This window comes from Conger conger, chromosome 16 (genome assembly GCF_963514075.1).
Source record: "Conger conger chromosome 16, fConCon1.1, whole genome shotgun sequence".
Lineage (NCBI taxonomy): Eukaryota > Metazoa > Chordata > Actinopteri > Anguilliformes > Congridae > Conger > Conger conger.
Genome location: NC_083775.1, coordinates 15,706,766 through 15,734,106, shown reverse-complemented (window position 1 = coordinate 15,734,106; position 27,341 = coordinate 15,706,766). Strand labels below are relative to the sequence as shown.

General features: G+C 48.3%; 1 protein-coding gene across 1 annotated transcript in view; it reads right to left on the bottom strand.

Moving 5' to 3' along the window:
• Positions 1 to 26,758, bottom strand: part of abca3b (ATP-binding cassette, sub-family A (ABC1), member 3b) — a 47,197-nt gene extending 20,439 nt beyond the window's left edge. Inside the window, exons 1-11 of the mRNA XM_061223797.1 lie at positions 26,510 to 26,758; positions 24,641 to 24,732; positions 20,708 to 20,978; positions 15,616 to 15,743; positions 14,826 to 14,991; positions 11,712 to 11,971; positions 10,937 to 11,053; positions 10,317 to 10,437; positions 6,446 to 6,619; positions 5,683 to 5,864; positions 367 to 513 (exon numbers count right to left, since the gene is read on the bottom strand). Coding sequence (XP_061079781.1) covers positions 367 to 513; positions 5,683 to 5,864; positions 6,446 to 6,619; positions 10,317 to 10,437; positions 10,937 to 11,053; positions 11,712 to 11,971; positions 14,826 to 14,991; positions 15,616 to 15,743; positions 20,708 to 20,978; positions 24,641 to 24,694 — 1,620 coding nt within the window. The 5' untranslated portion in view covers positions 24,695 to 24,732; positions 26,510 to 26,758. The remainder of the gene's footprint in view (positions 1 to 366; positions 514 to 5,682; positions 5,865 to 6,445; positions 6,620 to 10,316; positions 10,438 to 10,936; positions 11,054 to 11,711; positions 11,972 to 14,825; positions 14,992 to 15,615; positions 15,744 to 20,707; positions 20,979 to 24,640; positions 24,733 to 26,509) is intronic.
• Between the last annotated feature and the right edge of the window lie 583 nt (positions 26,759 to 27,341).

The window sequence follows — 27,341 nt, the reverse complement described above, 5'->3', positions numbered from 1 at the left end:
CGGTGAAAGAAAATGAAGAATGAGAAGACTCTTTCTAACTCAACCGACGGGCCTGCATAGGACGGGCATCCACCCCAATAAGCCAGGTTCCTCCTGAGATTTCTTTCCATCACTCTTCATCAATTCTTCTCACCACGGTTTGTCTCCCCGCTAGCGGGTTCTTTACCTCTTGCTATCGGGGTCTCAGGGCTGATATTTCCCGTTTTCTTCCCTTCTGTCACTTCATGCGCCTTCATGACAGGCCTCAGTGAAAATGCAATTAAAATTGAGGGTTGGAAATTGAACAGGAATAAGAAGAGGAGCAAGAGGACGGCGTAATTAAGGCAGCACAGACGGGTGGCTGAGGGCCCCGTCCGGCGGTCCTACCTTGGCCAGGTGTTTGATCTTGACCCCCGACACCAGGCCTGCCGGCTCTTCCTCGATGAACTCCCCCTTCAGCGCCTTCTCTGCATCCTCCTCCTCCTCCTTCTCCTTCAGCAGGGCCACACGGGGGGTCCCGCACCAGTAGGACGGCTGGGGAGGGCACAGGGGGTTCCCATTTAAAACACACAAAAACCGGCTTCTCGCATACCCTTCCGTGGGGGTCACTTAAGTCCCGTGAGCGCACAAAGACGGTTTGAGAGCTCACGGAAGGTTCCGGGCTCAAAAAAGATGGCTATTGTCAGTTATTTTGTCCCCCCACCTCTCCTTTGCTTCACAAAAACATTAATTAAACGACTCAACCCTTCCATCCCGCCGTCCTAAGACCCCCGTTCACGGGATAACTGAGCAACGACTTATCAGCGGTCAAATGCTGACTTATTTTGATTGTCACTGGTAAGATTTTGTACTCCAGCAGCCAACCAGGCTGTGTAATATTGTGAAAAGTAATGTGGCTCTTAAAATGTTGAAAATGGCCGGTCATTTTTAGAAAGCCACTCTAGCCAGTGGGTGAAAAAGATCATTTCGTGCCCTGACTATGAGCACATTTGCTCTCGTTATTTCAATGTCCAAAAAATGATTTACTCAGGGATAGAACATCTTTGGCACTGGCACAACAGAGATAAGGGTCACGCTACGAGAAGAAAGAGAGGGACATTAACATGTCCGCAGCCTTCATTCATCAAGCGCGTTCATTAAAAGTCCATTACATTCATTAAGCAGATGCTCTCATCCAGAGTGATCTATAATGAAGGAGAAGAGAATTCACCCTGATTAGCATGACAAATAGCCACAGACCAGGCTAACGACAATTCCAAACCAGCGAGTGCAAACGCAGCATCACTGAAGTCACTTGCGTTCACGATGCCATCCGACACCCAAAAATACTAATTCTCAATACATACAGATTACATTCATAACACGCCCACAGAAGAGAAGCATAAAACCACAAAAAATATCAGAACCTAAAAATACCATAACCGGAATTAGGGCAAGTGGTGGGAGCGTGGTACACAGATGAGTTAATTTGCCCGCTTGCTTATTTATTTAAAAGCTGCAGTAAGTGCTTGCATCCAGCAGGGGCAGCAGGTCCCTGGTGATGTCACACACAAAAAAAGGACAAACAGACGGAATAAAGCAGCACAGCTTGAGCTTGAGCTCCAGCAGAGCAGTGAGTCACTAAGGCAACAAAAATAGAGGAGGGTAATAAAGCCATTAAACTGGAGTATAGAAGCAGAGGGAGGGTGGCACGTCCCTGTGGAATATCATGTTTTTGCCCTTCTCGTTACCAAAGAGGGAACACTATAGGTGCCCTAATAAGAGCCATTTTAAATGGCCATTTGCATTCTTTTTGCTAAAACCTCAGTCTCCCCACCATCCATCATCCATCATCCTCCGTTCAACCATTCTCAGTCATCCAAAGCATACCTGGACCCAGCCCAACAGGCTGGTATCAGCAGCAACCAACCAATCACACTACTTTCCTAGTGTTGATTGGCTCAGACATTTTATTTGTAACCTTAAAATACCATTAATCTTCCCATTAATATTGAAGGCTATTAAGGCGTTTTTAATTGATCTTATTTTTTTGCATGCACAAATTAATGGAACATTAAAGGTACAATAGGTAAGGTTTTTGTGTTAAAATATTGTTACAAGACCATTGCAAACCCCATCCTATCACTGAGAAATGCTCACTGACATGTTGACTCACTCTCTACCTGTGTTTATAGTCCTTCAATCCGGGTTTCAAAATATGCAATTGAGGGGCTGGCACACAATTCCTCTCTTGACCGTTAGAAGTCCGTAATTACCCATTGTACCTTTAAGGAATCTTGGTTTCCTTTTAAGGGGTATTTAATTTAAATTAAGAGGGTTGGTATGGTTTCAGGGGCATGGTTGTGCCCACACACGTCTTCTTTCCACTTCTTACCCTGTCTGTCATCTGAAAACAAGCTACTGCACAATATACATCAATCAAAGCCTTGCACTCAACCGTCGTTTATTCTCTTCAGTGAGTTCCATGCTGATTAAATGAATGAAGATTACCCATGCTAACAAGCTAGTTAACAAAGCAGGGAAACTCACGCTTTCTCACAGCATAAAGCAGGCATTATGTAGCCAGAGGAAAAAAACACATCTATTTCAGTCCATAGCAACAGAAATCAAAAAGCGAATGCCATCTCTGAAACAAAATGGAGCTAAGTGCCTCCTTTAACCCAATGGAATAGCTGTGCAAAGGCCTGGCAGAAGTAGGCCATATGAATGCTTAAGCCATCCAGAAACACACTGCTGCATTCAGGGCAGCATCAGCTATAAAATCTTATAAAATATATATATATATAGAGATAATGGAATCATCTTGATTCTCTTAACAGGTAGCCACCACCTTTATCCCCGGTTTTTGTGTCATGATTGCAATCATCTACACAATCATTTATCCGACACATTTTATTCCTTACTACGGATTATGTATCATCACCATGACCACCATCATTAAAATCTCAGTGACCCTGGTGTGCCCTGCAGGGAGAATGTGTGTGGTTGCTTGGGAACTGATTAAATAATTGGTTGATGGAATGAGATGCAGGAGCCGATAACCCACAGGAATGTGTCTGGGACCGAGCTGAGCCAAGAGAGAGCCGTGAACCGTGAATTCACCAACAACACGTGCTCCCTGGAAACATGACACTGTAGCCTTCAGACTGAACCTGTAGAGAGCACGCTCACACCGCAAGTTCACAAACAACACCCGCTCCCTAGAAACACGACGCTGTAGCCTTCAGGCTGAACCTGTAGAGAGCACGCTCACACCGCAAGTTCACAAACAACACCCGCTCCCTAGAAACACGACGCTGTAGCCTTCAGGCTGAACCTGTAGAGAGCACGCTCACACCGCAAGCTCACCAACAACACCCGCTCCCTAGAAACACGACGTTGTTGCTTTCAGGCTGAACCAGTAGAGCACGCTCACACCGCAAGCTCACCAACAACAACACCAGCTTCCCTGGAAACATGACGCCATTGCCTTCAGGCTGAACCCGGACAGACGTGGTGTATCCACACAGCCGGGAGGAGCCACAGAGAAAGAAGGAGAGCTGGGAGAAGAGAAGAAAAACTCTATCCCACAACACAACACTCCGTCAATGCATCAAGAAAAATACAAAACAATACTTCTCACGTACACAGCCCGCCGTTTCACCGGGACCGTCGAGCCATGAGGCCCCAGGCCAAGCCAGCACATCGCTCTGACGGCAGCAAACCGCTTCCAAAGAAACCCGTGGCCCGGTTCCACACGTTCACCACCCCCCACCGGCGGCTCCAGCCCCTGGGGAAAGGCCACAGGCGTGGGCTTCCTGAGCGCTGGGCTGCGTGCTGCGGTAGAGATAAGCGTTCCTCTTCCGAACGGGAAAGAGGGCCGATGTTTTGTTTTCTGCCGGGCCCTCTCGCGGGCCCCAGAGAGAACGGGTCGCTCCAGGACGGTGCCCGACCCGTCCCATACGTCAGCCCTCCTCCGCAAACGTCAACGCGACTCAATTTCACCGTTCCAGATCGGAGTTCAGATCGGAGCCTTTGACCAATCGCACGCAAGCTTGCCCCCGCACGCCGCAAGGTAATCAGGTAATCAAAGCGCCAGCCAACAGACGAATGTTCCCAAATAGCAGACAACAACTCCCGCTGGGCGTCACCGCGGCCAGAATTTCAGCCATAACAATGACGTCCGAGCAGCATCCAACCCACTCCCAGCAATTCTAATCAATTAATTCACCTTAATGAAAGTCCTAATTGCATTGTTGTCTTGAATGAAAACCTGAAGCAAATAAACAGGGGAAAATACCGAGAAGCAAAAGCAGTAGCCTACAGGCTCTTCATTGAGCGTGCCGAGGCATTGTCATTCTGAGTGCTCCGATGTCAGCGTACGTGGCTTAACTTCCCACAACGTTTGCACTCACATTCATCACGATTGCACAGGAAGTCTTCGCCAATATACAAACGCTATGCGTGTTATCCATCTCGCAACATCATTAACCACTAAATAAAATACACAATTTTGCAACACGTCTCAGCCAAAGGTAGATACAGAAGCTGGTAAACACTATGCGTGTTATTTTAGTCATGTGCCTGAAGGGAAAATGGCAGAACCTGGACCACAGGTTTCAAAAAAGCAAAAATGTGAAACGGTTGTGAAGCGATAACCCTGGAAGATCAAGTTTAACGTGGAATTCCAGTTTAGACTGCACTTCTGCATTATTGTAAATGATTGTGCAAGTCAAGGCAGCAACCGAACAAACATTCCTACTAATATCCACAGCAGTGTTAGAAGGAAACCGATTTGTTTTTAAAATCCTGTCTTTCTGGGCGACTGTCCACGCAATAATTATTCAAGTGGCTGGATCAGATAATGTGTGTTCAGACAAGCAACAAGTTTCCTATTTCTATGCAAATCAAAGCCACATTGTACACAAGAGGGTAGAAAAATAATAATAATCTGATCTGACCAGCCAGAAGTCAGATATGTATCAGATTTAGAACCCCATACAAAGGTGGGGTCCTAAATTGTAAATGTCAGATTCCAAGTCATTATTTGACATTTGACATTTTAATATCTGAAAGTATTTGAAAAACATCAGCGTCGGGTCCCTGCAAACTGCTTCTTACCAAATAAAGTAAAATCAAGTTTGAGTAAAAAGTGTATAAGGAAAAGACATGACATCACAGCATGGGGAAGGGAGGGGCCAGGGTGGAGTGACATCACAGCATGGGGAAGGGAGGGGCCAAGGTGGAGTGACATCACAGCATGGGGAAGGGAGGGGCCAGGGTGGAGTGACATCACAGCATGGGGAAGGGAGGGGCCAGGGTGGAGTGACATCACAGCATGGGGAAGGGAGGGGCCAGGGTGGAGTGACATCACAGCATGGGGAAGGGAGGGGCCAGGGTGAAGTGACATCATAGCATGGGGAAGGGAGGGGCCAGGGTGGAGTGACATCACAGCATGGGGAAGGGAGGGGCCAGGGTGGAGTGACATCACAGCATGGGGATGGGAGGGGCCAAGGTGGAGTGACATCACAGCATGGGGAAGGGAGGGGCCAGGGTGGAGTGACATCACAGCATGGGGAAGGGAGGGGCCAGGGTGGAGTGACATCACAGCATGGGGATGGGAGGGGCCAGGGTGGAGTGACATCACAGCATGGGGAAGGGAGGGGCCAGGGTGGAGTGACATCACAGCATGGGGAAGGGAGGGGCCAGGGTGGAGGGACATACCAGCAGGAAGAAGTACCAGGGCAGCGGGACGCCGTATTCGCCGGGGAAAACCATCTCCATGTACCACGCCACCAGACCGTACAGAACAGAGTCCAGCAGCAGCATGCCCATCACCTGGGCCAACGAGAAGTCATCATCCACCGTCACCGGCTCAAACAGGTTATGCCATTGGATCCCAGTACCTGAGGGGGAGGAGTGGGGGAGAGAGAGGGGAGAGAGGTGGAGAGAGGGACAGATAGGTAGAGAAATGCACAGACAGGCAGATGAGAAGGAGAAAGAGAGGAGGAGGGAGAGGTCAGGGGTGAGGGTAGAAGAGAGCAGGTGAAAGTGTGAGAGAGGGTGAGAGCATGTGGAGGAGTGAAGATGTCAGAGAGGGGGACATGAGTCAGGAAAAGAGAGAAGTAGAGAGAAAAAGGAAGATGTAGGAAGGAGAGAGGAGAACAGAAACAGGGGGAGAGCATGACAGAGGGTGAGTAATATTCAGTGACCTTTGGTTGATTTAACTGTATTCATTATACTGTTATCAATTCAGTTTAAATGAAAAAACACTTTTTACAGAAGCACAGTTAAACCGGCTGACATCTTAATCGACACACACACAAAAAGGTGCACTTGGAGAAACAATAATTAACAGAAGCGCACCAAAATGCTAATTCACTGCACGGCAAAATATCGTCGTGCGAGTTAAAATATTCACAGGAGGGGGCGGAGAGTTGAGCCCATCCCTGGGGGCGGGGGCAGGGGCAGGAGCGGGGGGGCTGACCTTTGCCCTCGAACATGCCCACCAGCTGGGCGCCCATGGCCATGGCGACGTTGGAGATGAGGCAGGCGGACACCTTCTGCGCGTGGGACAGCAGGTCGTAGTGCGGCCAGAGGAAGACGTAGGGGATGTAGCTCAGGAAGTAGATGAAGCCACCCACCGCTGCCGCCACGTTGGCTGGGGGGGGGGGAGAACGGCAACAAAATAAACATGGGGCTGCGTTTATCCGTCTGGGATTTGAGCTGTAACGACGAGGCGCTGCCTCGAACACTGAGCCTCAACGGGAAGGACGAGACCCTTCGTCAAAACGAAGGACGTAAAAATATCAGCAGGAACCTTCCGAAGCGCAACATATATAAAACTAAAGAAAACATTTGTCACGCTTCCGTTACTGCATATGACCTCTCCTTCTATAACAAGGTTCCCTAAAATGTGATTTAAAATATGACACACACACACACTGGGAAGGCAGATCATAAAGTAGGGGCAGGGTAAATGGTGCATTGACATTCTGTCTGCCTGTCTGCTTACTTTTACACACACTCCCTCTCTCACATACAAACTCACACACACACTCTCTCTTGCTCTGTAACACACTCTTGTTCTCTCACTCACTCACTCACTCACTCACACACACTCTCTCTCACACACACTCTCTCTCACACACACGCTCGCTCTCTTACACACACATGCTCTCTCACACACACTCGCTCTCTCAGACACACACACACACACTCACACACACACACACACACACACACCCCATTTCATAGGTGGAAATAGGCGCCGGCACTAAGGGCCGGGGAAGAGGAAATAAAAGCGTAAAAAGAAGAGAATAAGAGGAGGCGAGGTCGTGACCTCCCAGGCTGCTTCAGAAAAGCTCTCTGGTTCGCGCCTCCATTACGCGCTCCGGTGCCGCGCGCCGCCTGAATGGCGGTATTGATCAGCTTCCGCTTCCAGCGCCTGCAGAGATTTCTGGGAGATTTAATAAGCAGGCAAGATGGCAGTGGTGGGGGGGGGGGGGTGCGGAAATTGGACTGGCGGATCCAGCTGCACCCCCACTTCGCACAATGGCGAGAGAAATAATCTTCTGCTTCTTTTCACAGCGCAGGCTAAATCAGCCGGATGACTTCCCGGCCAAATCTCATCCCTCGCCTTTCAGACTCCGTGGAGCAGAAAGGGAAGACCGACCACAGGGGACAGAACATTAGCGCCTCATCCACAACTTTGAAATCTAGTCTCGCAATTTTCTGCTTTTTAGCGTACGTATTTTCCCTCTACTAGTCCAGTAGTGTGAAATCAGTGAAACGGTTGTCCACCAGATGATGTTTCACATAACGATACAGTGGGACACAGAGGAACAAAATCGTTCCAGCGTGTATGCTTGTGAAGCTTCATATGGTTATACGTATCGTTTTTAGTTATAGAGCGAGGAGTGGAGGCACCTTTAGTAACAGTTGAGTGAGGGGCTCGAAGGCGGAGCTACGCCGACTCGTTTTGACTCAACCAATACATTTTCCCCTTCGAAGTAGAACAAAAACGATTGGTTCCCCGTTTGTGTGACTACCGGTGGCTCCACCCATTTTTAGGAAGCTACGTTTCTCCCACTGCTACCTAGCGACCTCAGGGGTAATGGGTTCGAATCCCTCGCTGTACGCTTGGGCGAGGTTCTGTTCCCTCAAAACTCAGGCTTTTCCAAAAGGGTTGAACGACGTTGTCCTTATGAATTTCTGATCTTTATTCAGACAGGGGGAGAGTAGAGAGTGCTAGAGACAGGACTAGAGACCACAGCACAGGGAGCGTCCTGGCGGGGGAATCGAACAAGAGGCATTTGTATCGGGGTTCGGAGTCGGCAACACTACAGTCAGTCTCCACGAGTCCCTCAAATCACTACACTTCCACGGGAGCCCCGGGTAGCTAGGATACCACGCGTGTCTCCTGAGACGGGGGCGGGGGGGGGGTCATTATGGCGGTGACCCCCCCAGTGCGTGAATGAGTCACCAGCAGCGCCCGTGGTTACGGCGGGAAGGCGGCGCTGCTCCCGTGGGAGAGGAAGACGCGGAGCGCCTGGTCATTAGCGGGGTCCAGCTGAGGGGCCACAAAGCCCTGCTCTCAGATCCCCAGGGCGGCGGGGGCCCCCAGCGGAGGGAGTACAAAGAGCACCGTTTACCCTCTGCATCCGAAAAGGGAAACCATCATCTCTGCAGGAGCGTAACAGCATTAAACCAGTCACTCACTCGCTCACTGGCTCACACGCGCACACACATATATATATATATATACTCATATATACACACACGCACACACACTAATATAGGGGCAGCCCTGGTTTGAAGAGAAGTCTGAAGGAAGGAGAGAGAGAGACAGAGAGTGAGGGAGAGAGAGAGGTGAGACAGGGCAGGTAAAAAAAGGAAAGGTGAGATTTTGACAAACAGCATGTTCACACATGTCAGCAGGAGAGGGAGAGAGAGAGAGAGAGAGAGAGAGAGAGAGAGAGAGGAGAGAGAGAGAGAGAGAGAGAGAGAGAGAGAGAGAGAGAGAGAGAGAGAGAGAGAGAGAGAGAGAGAGAGAGAGAGAGAGAGAGAGAGAGAGAGAGAGAGAGAATGAAAGCGATTCAGTCTCACTCCTTCGTTACTCCGCGTTTGCGGAATGCGTTTTCTTCCACAAGTACATGCAGGTAGAAAAGAGCCCAGCTGTCCACTAACCACACACTCCACATAAGCACTCTGACCTACTTTTCAGAAGGTGCACACAATGGATCAATCAAGCCCTGCAAAACCCTGAGGGAGCAACGAATGGACGAACAACACACACTCTTAATCGGTGTGCTGTACATCCAAGCAAACACGCAAACACACAGAAACACACACACGCTAGGGATGAGACAAATCATCCCTTTTCCTATATGTTTACCACCCCATGTTGTGCATTTAACTGTGTAACTGCTGTGTAACTGTGACAATGCTTATGACTGACAGAAATGCTATTGAATTTTTAATATTTTTTATATTGATCCATCTTAAATAGTTCAATTTACATTTCAGCATTGGAAGTCAAATAATTGCCTAATTGGCAAATCAAAAGAAACATTAACATCGACTCTGTGCTCACAGATGTCGAGCAGTCTGTAGTTAAGGTAGTCTGTAGTTGGGGAAAGCCTGTAGCTTTCACTGTCAGTCTTCAGACAAGGAAGTTTGTAGTCGGCTTCCAACCCTGCTTTTATGTAGTTTCGTTTCTTTGTACAGTCGGGGAAATCGGGATTCTAGATGCGACACAAATTGACATACTCGCTCCTTAAGCAATACCTTATAAAGCCAATAAAGCTATAAGAACACAGAGTCTTTGATAACAACTGCATATCTATGGTGCTTGAATTCAAATAGCCACAGACTTGCTAGCGGATTGCTAGTCTAGAATGGGAACAACCTGGCAGGAAGTAATCCACAGACACACAATCTTTCTTTCAATTGCCCAACCATAACGCACTTGAAAGGGAATAAGTCGGGTGGCTTAACATGGCACTGCCACCACAGCCTTGCTTTGGACATTCTTCCAGAGGAGAATGAGAGCCCAGGCAACTCCAGCAGGAAATTGCATTGCTACTTGGAAACGAATGGGATATTGGGAGTGGTGTATTTTGTCTCCGAGTGGTGAAAAAAACATATTTTATTAAAACCATTTCAGCTAAAAAAAGAACCAGTTATCGGTTAGTCATTTTTTGTTAACGCTTACAACTCCGTTTCAGTTAACCGTTTGAGAGTTAACCATTCACACCCCTAACACACACACACGCACACACACTGGCCCGCACAGACTGGCGTGCACACACTGGCGTGCACACATTCGTGCACACACACGCACACACACTACCCACCTCGGGAGAAGAAAGCACTGATCATGAAGCTGAAGTTGATGGTGGACACAGCGAAACAAAGCAGGAAGAAAAACACCAGGGTGGGGTCACTGTAGGTCAACACCGCTCCGTTTGGGCTCACCTGCAAAACGTGTGTGTGTGTGTGTGTGTGTGTGTGTGTGTGTGAAGAAGGGGGAAGGAGTCAGACGTACGGAGACAAAAAAATATGTTATTTCAAGATTTTACTCAAATAATAAAACATGTTCAGTCATTTACGACACAATATCATTAAAATAAAAAAGGATAATATAAAATCACATTCAAATAAATGTATATTTTGTGGGCAGTTTGAACCCACTGAAAACCATCTGAAAGCCTGCTGGATGAATACCGAGCTCTTTTCAGTTCTTGTGTGTACCTTCATTCACTGTAAAGAGTCACACACCACACACACACATCTCACCACTTCAGGACTCTTCAGCAACAAAATGGAGGCCAAGCATGGCTCTGCACAACTCTTCATTAAACAGAGTCATCCCTGCTCCCAAGCTCTGAGTTAAACAAACTCCAGTTTGAGGACAGACATGGCTTCTATATGTGTGTGTGTGTGTGTGTGTGTCTGAGACTAAGGATCCACTCACCTTGATGCAGATGAGCAGAGTCACGAAGAAGATGGAGATGGAGAGGAAGAGGAAGAACATGAGGAACCAGGCACTCCAGTGCAGCCAATTACTGAGGCCCATCATGCGCATGTACTCCTGAAAGGGACGCAGTGACACGGTCAGGTCACAGCCATGGTTACGGTCATCTTTACAGTCATGGTAATAGTTTGTGTTCCCGGATCGCTCTCCCGGGACTCTCAGTACACAGAACATTGCCAAGCAGGACATTACCTACAGCGTTACACACACACACACACACACACACACACACACACACACACACACACAGTAACAGACAGACAAACATGCAGACATGCACACATAGAAACAGACACACGTACGTACAGATATACTCTCACACACACAGTATGACACTGAACGAGACACAGAGCCACACACAGAGCCCCACACACAGAGCCCCACACACAGAGCCCCACACACAGAGCCCCACACACAGAGCCCCACACACAGAGCCCCACACACAGAGCCACACACACAGAGCCACACACACAGAGCCACACACACAGAGCCACACACACAGAGCCACACACACAGAGCCTCACACAGAGCCACACACACAGAGCCACACACAGAGCCACACACACAGCCTCACACAGAGCCACACACAGAGCCACACACACAGAGCCACACACAGAGCCACACACAGAGCCACACACAGAGCCACACACACAGCCACACACACAGCCACACACACAGCCACACACACAGCCACACACAGCGACACGGCACAGACCTTGAGCTTGCGCTCCTTCTCCTGCACCACGGCGCGGGCGATGTTGAGGGCGGTGTAGGTGAAGCTGAGCACCAGCAGCAGGGGCAGCTGGTTCTGGATGGCCAGGATGAAGACGTCGTAGATGAAGGGGGGGTAGGGGAAGCGGGACAGCACCACGCGGGTCCGGCCCAGCAGGGCCGCCGCGGCCGTGGGGTTAAACGCCCTCATGATGGCGCGGTCCACGGCGTGCTGAACCGCCAGGAACCCCTCCCGAAAGTACCCTACGCAGGGGAGAGAGGAGAGGAGCTTCAGTTCCAACGCCCAATACGAAGTGGCTCCTCCCAAATAACCAAGGGGTTTTGTCTTCGGTTGAGAAAAGTGAGAAAGTTGAGAATTTTGTATGGTTTTAATAGGCGCTCAAAACGATAGTATAGCTGTCATTTTGATTGGTTGAGAAGGAATAAGGTTGAAAGTGCCATATGGCACGATTGGGACTAAATGGTTAATTCAATTCCATTTATTTGAATTGCACTTTTTACAGAAGACTGTCTCAAAGACGCTTAGAGTATAGAGTAACAAAAGGGAAACACCATGCGATAAAAGAAAAGGGAAAACACCATGCCATAGCCAATACCTGAGGTAATTAAAGCTTTGGACGGGGGTTTGAGAGAGAAAAACCCTGACACACTCTGTATCATACACATTACATTACACTACATTAAGGGCATTTGGCAGACACTCTTATCCAGAGCAATGCACAGATGATTAGACTAATCAGGAGACAATCGTCCCCTGGAGCAATGCAGGGTTAAGGGCCTTGCTCAAGGGTCCAACGGCAGTGCGGACCATATTGTGGCTACACCGGGGATCGAAACACCGACCTTGCGGGTCCCAATCATGTACCTTAACCACCACGCTACAGGCCACCCTTACCCTGAACACATACAACGAATTATTCTACCTAATATGTTTATTATTTAGCCAAGGCTCTTAAGTGACTTAAACAGAACGCTGAAGACTACAATGTATTCATTCAGCTGGTTATTCTACTGCAGTAACTCAGGTGCGGCACATTACTCAAAGCCACAACAGCAACATTCCAAGCGGGAGCCAAACCTGCAGCCTCATTACATACTAGATACTATCGGCGCTAGATACAATCTAGTTTGTAGGCACACGGTGAGCACTAAGTACCCTTTAGAGGTAGGGAAAACGGTGAGCATTTTTGGGCTTAATGGCCTGTTCTTGCCATTGTGTTATGTTACTTACTGTCACGTTACGCCCAGTTCCCTAACCCGTATACTGCACTCCCGCCCCAACGCCCCCTAAGGAGCGACGCCAACAGCCTTCAATTCAAATTCAGCCACTTTGAGCCCTCAGGTCCAGATGCCTGCTATAACACATCAATGTGTCCTTCGGGACTATTCATTATTAAGCACTTTGTATGCATTTCATGCAATTCACCGTTTGCACTAACGTGATACCGTAGCAAACGTCGACCGTTTCAATATTCTAATTCGGCTCCTTTCGATTCTATTTCAGGAAGGCCGTTTCAGCAGAAGTCGCTTTGTGTTGGTCATGTCACCCGTACCAGCCGCGGAAAAAACCTCCGACAAAGAAAAGCCATCGAATTTAAAAAGCATGCGGCAAAAAATAACTAGAAATGTTTATTATTGTGAAAAAAAAACTGGTTTCAGGAACCAAAAAAAAAAACCCTTCTCTGCCGAACCGAAAGGAACGGGGAGCAGCTCCGGTCCTTCCGCGCGATCATTACGCCCCCCGCGGCGAGGCCCATTACCCAGAATTCAGAGGTGTGGGCGGGGGGGCGGGGGGGGGGCAATGCCTTTTAAGAGACACCCAGGGGCGAGGAGCGGGAGTGAAGGGCCGGGATCGATACGGCCGCCCGACGGCGAGGGCGCCGCGAGACGCCAGGAGACACGTTACCGGGCAAAAGTCGCCATGGAAACGCCTTCCCAATGAGGACGGCCCCCGGAGGGTTTTCCTTTCAATCGAGCGGCGCGAACAGAGACGCTTTTAGTGTCCCTTTCACACGCCGTTCATACTGTATTTATAGCTTAATTCCTCAATGACTTTCCTGTTGGGAACAACAGCAGCGCCGTGTCATCTGACGCATCAGACCCGCCCCCTTCTAGAAAGATCTCTCGCAGATCTTCTTTGTGCGGCGGGGTATTTAGGTCACTACCGGGGCAGAATTTCTTTAAATACTTTCTTAAAATAATCCTCTGACATAATAAATATAATAATGAACAATAGTCTTACAAAGAAAGTTATTTTTCCCCCACTTTGCACGGATTTATTGTTAATATATTTAAGCTCGCTACTGAAGCATAACCTGTTGAGAAAGGATCATGCAAATGTGTTTGTTCGGTTACAGGATTAAGGAAAGTGGCCATTTACAAAACAGCGAACCACTGAGGTGCAGAATTATGTGACCACTGTAATCCAGTGGCCGGGATTGTGTGTGCTTTGTGATGGAAGCGCTCCTCTAGACTTTGACCCAAGTACTAAAGCAGGTTTTGTTCAGAATGGAGAGGACATTATTTAATTCAAAGGGAATAAAGTCATTCACATTCTGTATTCCTGAGAGCAACACTGAGGTCCTCCACTCCTGTACACTCCTGGGACATTGAGGCAGGGTGTGTGTGTGTGTGTGTGTGGGACACTGAGGTGAGGGGGGTGTGCGTGTGCCTGTGTGCGCGTGTGTGCATGCGTGTGTGTGTGTGAGAGTGTGTGTGTGTGTGTGTGTGTGTGTGTGTGTGTGTGTTTGTGCGTGTGTGCGTGTGCATCTCTGTGTGTGTGTGTGTGTGTGTGTGTGTGTGTGTGTGTGTGTGGGGGGGAGGATACTGAGGCAGGGGGGTGTGCGTGTGCCTGTGTGCGTGTGTGTTTGTGCATGTGCCACTGAGGTGAGGGGGTGTGTGGGTGTGTGCACGTGTGTGTGGGACACTGAGGTGAGGGTGTCCGTGCGCGTGTGTGTGTGCATGTGCGTGTGCGTGGGACACTGAGGTGAGGGCGTGCGTGCGGGTGCGGGTGTGTGCGTGTTTGTGTGCGCGTGCGTATGTGTGTGTGTGTGTGTGTGTGCGCGTGCGGGTGTGTGTGTGCGTGCGGGACCCTCACCTGGGGTCCCCCCAGGACCGCTGTGCTGCTCTCGAGGCCCGGGCAGTTGGAACAGGGGGAACAAACTGAGCGTGTGCCAGTCCAGGTCGTTATTGGGGTTAAACTCCACCTTCTCAGACGCAGGCGCGTTGCGTGGGCTGGACTTGAACCGCAAGTGGTACTTCACCTGGAAGGAGGGAGAGACGTTTCTTATTTTAAAAAACACCTGTAATTTAGATTAATTCAAATCATATTCCTCTCATACATTCATCATAAATTCACATCAACCAACATGAAACTAAAACAAAATGGGAAAAAACAAAACAAAAACAAAACATAAAAATACATTTCAAATATAAGTGAGAGGAAGAAAGGGAGTGAGAGAGAGGTCTAATGAGAGACAGAGATAAGGAGGGAGGGAGAGATAGGGAGAGAGGCATGTTTTACATCTCAGCGATCTGTCCCTTTAATGGGACAGTTCAGGCCTGAGAATCAGCCAATCAATATCACGTTTTCTCAGATAAAGCTCAACTGAACACATCCACAGCAAACACTACATGCATGCATTTAACACCCCACCCCACCCGGCAAGAGCAAGCTGCCAGAACCAGAGACAAAGAGAGAATGAGAGGGAACGAGAGAGAAAGAGAGAGTATCAAGAGGGATGCATGACTCATTTGAAAAACAAAATTGCCCTCCACTGAATTATGAAATTAGATTTCACCCACTCCAACGGACACCTTTCAACGTACCTTCCGGGTGCTTCTACAGAGCTCTCACACAGCCTCACATCCACAACCCCCCTGCTCACCTGCAGAGGAAGCGCCTCGTCATCCCGGGTGAAGGCATGCTCGAAGACCACGGCTGCCAGGATGTTGTCGGACTGCGGGTCCGTGCGCACAAAGTCCTCAAACTTCTGCTCAGACTCAAATCCACGAACTGAGGACACAAGAGTGTGCACAAACAGGACCTGACATCAGCTTCAGGTTGACTGAATATGTCATCGTTTTGGATTCATCTACTTTTCTACGCTTGACTGAGCTTGGCTGGTGTATTGGAACCATACTCTCAAAAAAGTGCAAACCCCACCTTCTGGTCAAGCACAGAAGGGTTCGAATCCAAAAACAGTTATGCATTCGATCCAGGTCTGGTTCCCTTCGACCTGTTCGTACACAAAAATGCGCACCTGTTCTCTTTACGTGAGAAATATTTATTTGTATCTCCATAATATATCACAGAAACTATCAGTAGACAATCTGCAGCAAATCAAATAATTGGACCAATTTATGAGTCAGGGTTGGCAAGGAATTTGGAGACACTGTTAACCACAGCTATTTTGTCCATGATATACTCGTAGTGCTCTCAACGGTTGCTGACGAAGTTAGTAAAATGTCTAACTCAACACTATCACAGTGCCCTTGTCTAGAATTTGAATGTGCCAGATATACAGTACAGTATCTGAGGGAGGTCCACTGAGCCAACCGTGGGGCAATGCAAGCGGCCAGTCAAATCAGTGGAAACAAGGCGCCTACAGTAACCCAACACAGCGGTCCTGACGGACATTTCCTCCGTAAATCACACAGCTAGGACTCCAGTGGAAGTAAAAGACAGTGTCTGAGCGCGCTCTGTTTATCACACTGCAGCTGGCTCATCTCTTTGTTCTGGTCTTAATGCCGCTTTATCCAAACGTACAAGGGAACCTCTATCCAGGAGGGAAAATCGAATGCCCTTTTAAGATGAAAGTTTCCAGTCTGAGCGAGTGCGATGCGGTCGGGCTCCTGCTTGTTGTGGCGGTGTTTAAAGCGGGTAGTGAGCCGCACTGAGGGGGGATTGAGGCGTGAGGGCCCAGCTGGGCTGCTGCACCAGGAGGTCAGGCAGACAGACGACCTGCACTGTGAGGCCCCAACTCACCGCACAGCCGCAGGGCTTTATGACGCAGATAAAACCCTGAAACCAACACACACACACACACACACACACACACAGAAATCCACTCCCCCCCGCACACGCACGCACACACACACACACACACACACAAATCCACTCCCCCCCGCACACGCACGCACGCACACACACACACACACACACCACACACACACACACACACATAAATCCACTCCCTCCCACACACACACACACACAGAAATCCACTCCCCCCGCACACGCACACACACAGACACACACACACACACACACACACACACACACACACACACACACACACACAGAAATCCACTCCCCCCTGCACACACACACACACACAAACAAACACAAACACATAGAGAAACACACACACACACACAGAACCATACAAACAGACACACACACACACACACACACACACACAGAAACTCAGACACACAGAAATAGATAAGACTCCACCATGTACAAATATACACACACAGAGCCAAGACCTCTGGGAGGGTGACCTACATTTCCTGCACACAGGTCAATACAGCCCAGCCCAGCACTATACAACACCGCCCCACAGAACAGAGACAAAGAGAGCGCACACATCACACTGCACTGCTGCTTATGTCTGCACACACACACACGCACACACAGACACACAGACAGACAGACAGACGCAGACACACGCAGACACACGCAGACACACGCAGACACACGCAGACACACGCAGACACACACACAGATACACACACAGATACACACACAGATACACACACAGATACACACACAGACAAACACACAGACACACATACAGACAGACACACACACACACAGGCAATACAACCGCTCCTTCCCAGTCTCCCTGCCTGAAAAGGGACCAATCAAAAAGGATCTCGGAGTGCAGCTGTGGGCTCAGTGAACAGATGGGTGGAGCTGGGACTGGCTGAGCAGGCTGGACAGGCAGAGAGAGGCCAGGGTAGTCATGGGTAGTGAGTGGGTGATGTCACAGGCACTTGGTCCATATTTCTCTACAGCCAATGTCAGTGAGGGGCGGGGTGGGGCGGGGCAGGGTCACGGCAGGGTAAGGTAAGGCTTCGCCAGTGATGAAACCATGGAAACACAGGTCCTTTCTTACTGCACACCTCTGCTATTGCAGACACACTGGTAATGCAGCAGTTTGTATGAGTAAAGGTGGACCTCTGTTTTTAACAGGGGACTCATTTGGAGCTTTTCCTGCAGGGATTCCAGGCTCTGTGCAGGGATCTATGGTAACCGTAGTTTCCATGACTCCGGGGGTGACACCGTGGTAACGCTGGCGCTGAGCAGGTTTTACCTCAGGGAAGTCAGAAACGGGCAAGAGAGTCAGCTTACAGCGACCGTTTGTTTCTCTTTGTCTTTCTCTGTGAGAGTCCCTCTGTCCACAGACACCCTGCGGCACCAGATTACAGAGAAACACGAAACACACACCATGCAAGCGTATGCAGACAGACAAAGACACACACACACACAAACATGCAGACAGACACACACACCTGTATGTACACAGACACTGTAATTTTTCATGTTTGGAGTGAACACTAAGCTCTTGTAATGCGACTGCAGCATAACTGAAATTTAATGCACTGGCTGCACATCCAAACCTCAGGTAACCCATGCAATATTCATGGCTTCTCTTTCAATTATTGAAAACACGCAGAACATTCAGCCACCGGCGAGGCCATCTGAGGGATGAGAACAGCACAGCACAGCCGTGAGTGAGCGAAGCTGCTGACTCACCCCGCTGACCGGTCAATTTTACAGTCACGGCCAATCAGAGAGCTCTGACTCACAACATTACATCCCCCCCATCACGGCGAATCACAGAGCTCTGAGTCACAACATTACATCCCCCCTCCCCCCCGTCACAGCCAATCACAGAGCTCTGAGTCACAACATTACATCCCCATTCCACCAAATCACAGACAATCAGAGAGTCACAATATTACATCCCCCTTCCGTGCAGTCACAGCCAATCACAGAGCTCTGACTCACCACATTACATCCCCCTTCCCCCCAGTCACAGCCAATCAGAGCTCTGACTCACGGCGTACACATGCAGAATCTAAAGAACATTACTATTACGATCATTATCCTCATCATGATTATTATTATAACTGTGACGGGCAGATCAGACTGTCCTCATCCAAGGGAACATGAAATACCAGCATCTGCATAAAAATCATTCATTTAACAGGGGTGATTCACGAGGCTAGCAGCTGTGTCTCACCTCGGAGTTCAACCCCCATATTCAACATGTTAATGCAACAAACCAATACACCTATGAACCTACACAATATGGCGCACTGTGGTTATGGAACTACTGCAGATTGTAGAAAAACTATGGACCAAGTGCATGTTACATAATGTGAGGGCTTGTGAAAAGCATTTTGGAACCGCGGAACTCAAGTTTACTGGTGCCGCCATGTTGTACAATTTAGATACATTGCATTTCCTCCACTACGCGTGAGAGAGAGAGAGAGAGAGAGAGAGAGAGAGAGAGAGAGAGAGAGAGAGAGAGAGAGAGAGAGAGAGAGAGAGAGAGTGACGTAATCTGTCCCAGATTCATCCAGGAAGTATTGCTGTATTGTCCTACCAACACAATAACAAAGACAATCGGCACGTGGGGAGACATTAGATGAAAAGAAAACTGAGTGCGACTACATTTTCTTGCGGGAGAAAAAAATATTGACTTTGCATTTTTACTGCAATTGTACCATTGACTTTACATTGAAAACAGGTCTGAATTGCCTATACTGGAGCCAACTGCAATGGCACCAGTGAGCACTGTCTCTCAGTATGACCAGGAAATGAGCCTCAAAAACAAAGCCTGGTTCTGGCTTAGCTACACACATTTCCTCTGATCCACAGTAAAGGAGAACGCGAGCCTGGAGAGCCACTACGGGGATAGCTGCAGGTTATAGCTAAAAGCTAAAGCTAAAACAATCCTGCATGAAACATCCCAGTACTTATACAAACACCACCACGTGTACAAGCGCACATGCACACACTCGCAAGACACACCTTAGAAATGAGGCAAATTCATTCGTAGTTATGACAGGTGCGTGAATCAAACAAAAATACTGTATATTGCAAAATCTTGTGGCAGAAAGCCAACACAAGATCTCTTACCACATCAAACATCCAGACACTATGCTAGCCACAGGTTAGAGCTGCAGATAAAACGATGCTCGCGCAACGGTGGACACCACCACGCCCTGAGTCCTGGTCTCACTGGGTAATATTTTCTTCAAATGATTTACACGGAGACGTCAATATCTTGGATTCATGGAGCAAACCATACTAATAAGATGCCTGGCAGTCAGCAGCTGCTAATGTTGTGTGTTCATTGATATTAAAATAAATATCAAATATTTCTTCATATTAAAAAAAGTTTAAAAAAAAAAACATACAGGAGAGCTGGGGAGTCCACAGACCAGCAGAGCTTACTCTTGACCTTCTAGGGGGTGGCTGGATTTACCTTTCACCTTAAAACCTACAACCAGTTCAGACCCGATAGACAGTGTGAGGTGAGGCAATTGCATGACTAACTGTTTTAATCGGTCAATTAAGAAGCCTGGCAGTCAGCAGCTGCTAAAGTTGTGTGTTCATTGATATTAAAATAAACATCAAATATTTCTTCATATTAAAATAAATTTTAAAAAAACTGTTGATCACTTCCTTCTGCAGGAAGTGGGGACAGCTTACTTCCTGCAGAAGACACAAATCACTTCCTCCTGCAGAAGACACAAATCACTTCCTCCTGCAGAAGACACAAACCACTTCCTCCTGCAGAAGACACAAATCACTTCCTCCTGCAGAAGACACAAATCACTTCCTCCTGCAGAAGACACAAATCACTTCCTCCTGCAGAAGACACAAACCACTTCCTCCTGCAGAAGACACAAACCACTTCCTCCTGCAGAAGACACAAATCACTTCCTGCGGGGACTCACCCGAAACGATGACCGAGGGGCCCAGGCTCCTCTGCATGTCCTCGGCAACCTGTCGCACCACGCTGGCGTTGCTGGGGACGTAGGCCAGCTGGAAGCCTCCGCTGGGTGGGTACAGGATCAGGGATGGGGGCAGCTCCTCCACCAGGAAGCTGTTGTAGTTGGTGACGTTGGGGTAGTTGGTGAAGGGGACCTTCTGACGCAGCACGATGAGGATGGCGGAGAAGAGCAGGGGCAGGGCGATCTCCACCAGGGTGACCAGGATCTGCCGCTTCTGCAGGGGGGGGGGGGGGGGGGGGGGGAGGTTAGGAGACGATCACAATCACTCAGCACCCCGGAGGGCCGCCAATTAAGGTCTTGAGAACAAGGTGTGTGGACTCTTTAGCCGATCCAAGCCAAGACTTCGATGAACCACTCGTGCTGAAACTGAGCGAAAACCAGCAGACACTGTGGACCTCCAGGAATGATGCCCCGGACTCAGCAATGCAGACACTCTTACCCAGAGCGACGTACAGAGGCGGAGGCCGGAGAACAGTGTAAAGAATAAAAGGATAAGAACCATAAAAAGGACAGAGGCGCATTTATAATCAATATGACTGCGTAATGGCAACCTAAAAACAACAATTTGGATAGTACCTAAATAAAGTACCACCAGACCCACTAAAACCTGTCTTTACGCAACCAAAACTATAAAACAATAAAATAGAGAGTGGAGCCACAGTGCAGAGGCGAGTGGGAATATGGGCAGGGCACAATGAACAGAGGTCTCCCGGTCACATAAAACAAGCCCAGACCACTGGAGCTTTACAACCAGGGGCCCTAAAGCAGGATCACTGAGTTAGATGCATAACTGCCCGGGGTAAAGCCCAGAACAACTCTTTTCACTTCAGTTCATGTTCCAGATTAGGGAGGGTTCTGGGTTTTGCTCAGTGCAGTTATGCAGCCGACTCGGTAACCCGGCTTCCTGATGAAGGCCCCTGGCCGAACATACAGGAGAGCTGGGGAGTCCACAGACCAGCAGAGCTTACTCTTGACCTTCTAGGGGGTGGCTGGATTTACCTTTCACCTTAAAACCTACAACCAGTTCAGACCCAATAGACAGTGTGAGGTGAGGCAATTGCATGACTAACTGTTTTAATCGGTCAATTAAGTGCAGTTGTGGGGTGTCTCGGTGGCGCAGCCTGTAGAGCACTGACTGCATGCTCATTGCGAGCCGCGACGTCGGCGGTTCGAATCCGACCATCTGACATTTGTCACATGTCTTCCCCTCTCTCTCGCTCCCATTCTTCCTGTCTCTCTATACTATATATTGTCCAATAAAGCTGAAAAAGGCCTAAAAAATATCTTTAAAAAAATAATAATAATTAAGTGCAGTCGTCCTGCAGACCTGTGGCTCTCCGAGAGTGAGGCGGGATGAAGGGCCCCTGGTCCTCACACTCCCTCCTGTTCATTTCCCCCGCCACCACTGCTCCCTCATCCATTATCCCCACCCCGACCGTAACGGACACCTCTGTGATTCACCGCCCGTGATTCCACAGGAGAGACCATATTCCGGGAGAAGCTTGTCGTCAGCACAGCGGGGCGTGGGGGCAAGGAGAGCATTAAAAGAAAACTCAAACGTGTTCATCTCCCAATGACGAGGTGTTCCCTGAAATGAGGGGCTGTCCATTTCTGATCACCAGCTCCTTCAGATGCTTAAATAAACGCCCTGCACTCACAATGTAGGGTGACATGTTACGGGCATGTCTGAAGCCATGCAAACACTGATGCAAATGCTCACACGCGCACTCACGCACTCACTCACACGGACTCTCTCTCACATGCACTCTCAAAACAAATACACACGCTCTCACACACGCGCTCTCACACACACACACTCTCACACACACACACTCTCACACTCTCACACACGCGCTCTCACACACACACTCTCACACACGCGCTCTCACACACACACTCTCACACACACGCTCTCACACACACGCTCTCACACACGCTCTCACACACACGCTCTCACACACACGCTCTCACACACACGCTCTCACACACACGCTCTCACACACACGCTCTCACACACACGCTCTCACACACACGCTCTCACACACACACACTCTCACACACACACACTCTCACACACACAGACTCTCACACACACAGACTCTCACACACACAGACTCTCACACACACAGACTCTCACACACACACACACGCGCTCTCACACACACGCGCTCACACACACGCTCTCACACACACGCTCTCACACACACGCTCTCACACACACGCTCTCACACACACGCTCTCACACACACGCTCTCACACACACGCTCTCACACACACTCTCACACACACGCGCTCACACACACACACACACACAAGCCTTGCAGGGTGTCTACACATTTGGTTTCAGCTCGTGTTTGAAACCAAAACTCACGACACTGCAGGGACAAACACACACACACACACACACACACACAGTCATAACACACGCTCTCTCACACACACACGCGCTCTCACACACACGCTCTCACACACACGCTCTCACACACACACACTCTCACACACACAGACTCTCTCTCACACACACACTCTCACACACACAGACTCTCACACACACAGACTCTCACACACACAGACTCTCACACACACACACTCACACACACACACTCACACACACACACACTCACACACACACACACACACACGCTCTCACACACACACGCTCTCACACACACACGCTCTCACACACACACGCTCTCACACACACGCTCTCACACACACGCTCTTTGTACACATGCAGGAATGCCACAGACACATGTCCAAAGTGTCTGTCTAGGCACTGTGTCTTATCACGAATTAAAGGTATCCACCCACTGCAGGAACTGGGCCAAAACACAGACACAGACACAGGCGGACACACACACACACACACACACACACACGACAAAGAGGTCATTGCACAGAGCACAGCCAGGTTAATCATCAAGCTGCACAGCGCCAGGGGAACAGCCAATCCTTCCCGCCGTCGCCATAGCGATCTTAGCCCAGGTTTACGAGCTCCCGTCTATCAGCATGTCCTACTCCTGCGCGTACTCACACTGAATTTACATTGCACCTGTCAGGACCAAGCACCACTGCTTCAAGTGAACTGTCCCGCTGAATATCAGGACCATGCTCATATGATTGGGAACCAGTCTCTTGAAAAGCACCCATGGGGGAAAACAGGTATGCCATCATAAGTCAGGGTTACGGAACGACTGATGTGTGGAGCCTGCATTCTGAAAAAAGACTCTTGAAAAATGTTCCTTGAATCCCAAATCGGATAGATTTTATTTTCTTCCTCTTCGGTGGACTTTAAACCGTGTCAGGGATTTTGGTCCAGACCATTCCGGTGCACCAGGTCTGGAAACCTATTGTGCCCCCTCCTGCCTCACTCTAATCTAATCTAATAATCAAGTACACCCCTAGCAAGTTGACAACAAAACAATTACTTTTTGTGTGCGTATGTTTCAAAAAGAATTGCCATACTAACAGCTCAAAGCACGTACAGCCTACATGTTGCGCGCTCCGCCCCAGCGGAGGATTTTGGCCCACAATCGCTCCTACTCCTTCTCCTACCACCCCGCCCTCTTCGGCCCATAACTGGGGCAGCAGAAAGATAACAGCCATGCCTGGGAACAGCTCAAAACAGACTTTTATCTTATCACAGAGCCGTGAAGCTCCTTCCAGGCGTGATCTTCAACTTATTGCACTTTTTTAAAGGAGAGCTGACAGTGAGTGAGCGCTCCGTATGTAATTTTCTCTTCATTCAGATCCGGAGGAAAGCAGATTGCGTATGTGTATGCGTGTTTGTGTTTAGAACTGCTGAGGTGACGCTTCTTTCCTGGAGTTTCTTTCCATCATTTCGAGAACATTTCATACCGCACACCACTTCCCTACCTGCTGAATGTAGTTCTTCCATAGCAGTAGGCCGAACTGCCGCCCCACAGACATCCTGTGAACAGTGTGCAAGGCAGCCAATCTTACAGAACCTGGGAGGACAGAAAGACAGGGAGGGGTGTTAGATAAGGGTCAAATAATGTCTTTAAAAACAATTATAAAATGTTCACACAGCAAAACATCCGATATGAGTCTCTCGGCAACCAACCCCACCCCCCTCCATGGTAAACTGAGCCAGCCCCAAAAAAAAGCCATGGTTGTCATTGTGCAAACTGCAACCTGACTGTAAGTAAAAATGCAGACCTCAACAAATCTGAGAATATTTCACAATTATAAAATCATAAAAAACAAACATCACCCTAAAAAAAGGAGAACTCGGCCTGAAACAGAAACAGCATGAAACAGTTTCAGAATGCAAATAGCAAACGGAATGCGACAAGGTCTGTAGGTCAGGGGAGTCAGAGAATCAAAGGACACTATTTCAGGAAGCAAATGGGTTTTAGTTGGAAAACTTCCCCGCAAAGCTTGGGAAGGCTGAGGATAAACAGCACGGCCTGTTAGAACTGACGGAAAAAAGTAAACCACTTGCAGTAGAGTAGCCTCAGGTCTGTCAAAAGGAGGGGGAAGGTTAAATATGTGAGGAAAAAGAATGCAGCTCAACCAGGTTGAAGCAGATCAGCAGGTCCCAAGTTTGGACTGTTGGAATGAGACCCAACACAAACTGAAATGTAAATGCTGCAGCAGAAACCGTGTCCGAAACCTGACCGCCCACCCTGAAGGGTTACCTGAACGTGGGGGGGGGGGGGGGGGGGGGGTTTGGCTGTGAAACATGCGATCTATCGACAACCCATATGAGTGCTGATATTCCGAGGACCCAATCGTGAGTAAACAAGACACTGCATTCCACAAACACATGCGGTGCGCGAGTGCCACCTTAATAATAATAATAATAATAATTCCCATGTATTCTCAAGAAAGGCTACTTCTGCCCCCTTTTTTAAAGAACTGGCGCGTAGATGGTCGAGACAAACAATGTCGTGGAGTCCTCCCAGTCTCCCAAGTTATCCCTACCGGTCAGAGAATGCGCTGATCATATGATAGGTAATCGATTAGCGCTTGGTATCAGTTGTGTTATCAGAGTCCGACACACAAATTGCTTGCAAACATGAATAACGACATGCATTTAATCTATGGACCCAGATAGTAGCTACGAACGTAATTTATAATAAAATGCTATACAGGATTAATTTTTATATGAAAATCAGGCATTTCTGGCCGATCTTTTAAAGAAGGCTCGCTTGGATAAAATTATGAAAACCACAATATTAGAGTAGGCTAACGCTAGCTAGCAAGCATCATGTTGACCTTAACTCAGGATGAGCGATCTCACTAGATGGATGTGGGGTATACCGTTTCCAAACACGATCATGATTAATTTCTTTAAATTACACACGACAGAATATTATATTTTATTGCTCTGAGCGTTCTCGCTAGGTAATTGCCATTGTTGTCTCCGTAAGCTTCTGTCAGCTGGCTAAGTAATAAATGCACCGATTGTTTTAAACGATAACACTGATTTAAAAAATAATAATTAAAAAAAAACAGCGAATGTAACATTGGTTGTAGTCACGACGTGGCTATGCCACATTGCTAAACATTTTTGTATCCGCCTGTCTTTTCTGCAATACGTTCACCTCAAGCTTTTCGGCCTTAACCGATTGGATTAAATGTCCGTCAGTCCCTTTCGACGGAGTGGAATAAGGTTTTTTATATATTATTATTAACAACAGCACAATACGTATATGATACTACAATTATCATGCGAGATGTGCGTAGATACGCCATTAAACCGTTGTAAAACAACCTTACCTTAAGGATGTTCCGTCTGTCTATTGAACTTCATGGGCTGTCTTTCCCAGTCGGCGTTGAAAAGAAAATCCCTTTTTTACATTATCGCTGCATAGCATTCGAATTTGCCTTAATAAAACATCTGAATATAGCTCCGGATTGCTACCCTCGTATGCAAACGATGTACAATAGTGGTTTTCGATCCTTAAATTTCAGTTACTGGATAATGACATTGCACCAAGCGCCGGCAGAGCCCCTATTCATTGTGCAGATGAGACAATCGTCAACACAAGAGTCACGTGATCACCCTGGAAATTTGCCTGGCGTCACGTGACCAAAACCCAACACCTTCTTTCTTGAGATGGCTGTTCTATTATCAAAAACAATACGCACTGTCCACGCATTGGTGATAAACACCACTTGCCACGTTTAACCAATCGCCGTTAAGTGCGAACGGTTGTGGTTAGTGTGTAATTTATGGCCAAGACCAACAGGATAGAGTGGAAATGGTATTGCTTGTCACTTCGCTGAACGTGATAATATCTAAAATCAGATGACAAGAACAACTTTTGGAGTTCTAACAACTCGCTAACTAGCAATGTAACAACTAGCTGGCCATATGAACATGTGCACTTGAGGCATAGGCCTATCCAATAAAATCAAAGTTACAGAGATCGATTCACCTGCTCTGAAGTCAGAAAATCGGTGACCATTTGAAATGGTCAGTCCACATTGGATGCTGGCCTGTGTCATCAGATGAATAAGCACATTTGGAACCAAGAGAAAACGACAGTTTGCATCACTAACTGTATAACTGTATAACAGGTAAGGAACTGGGCTTGTAACATAGGAG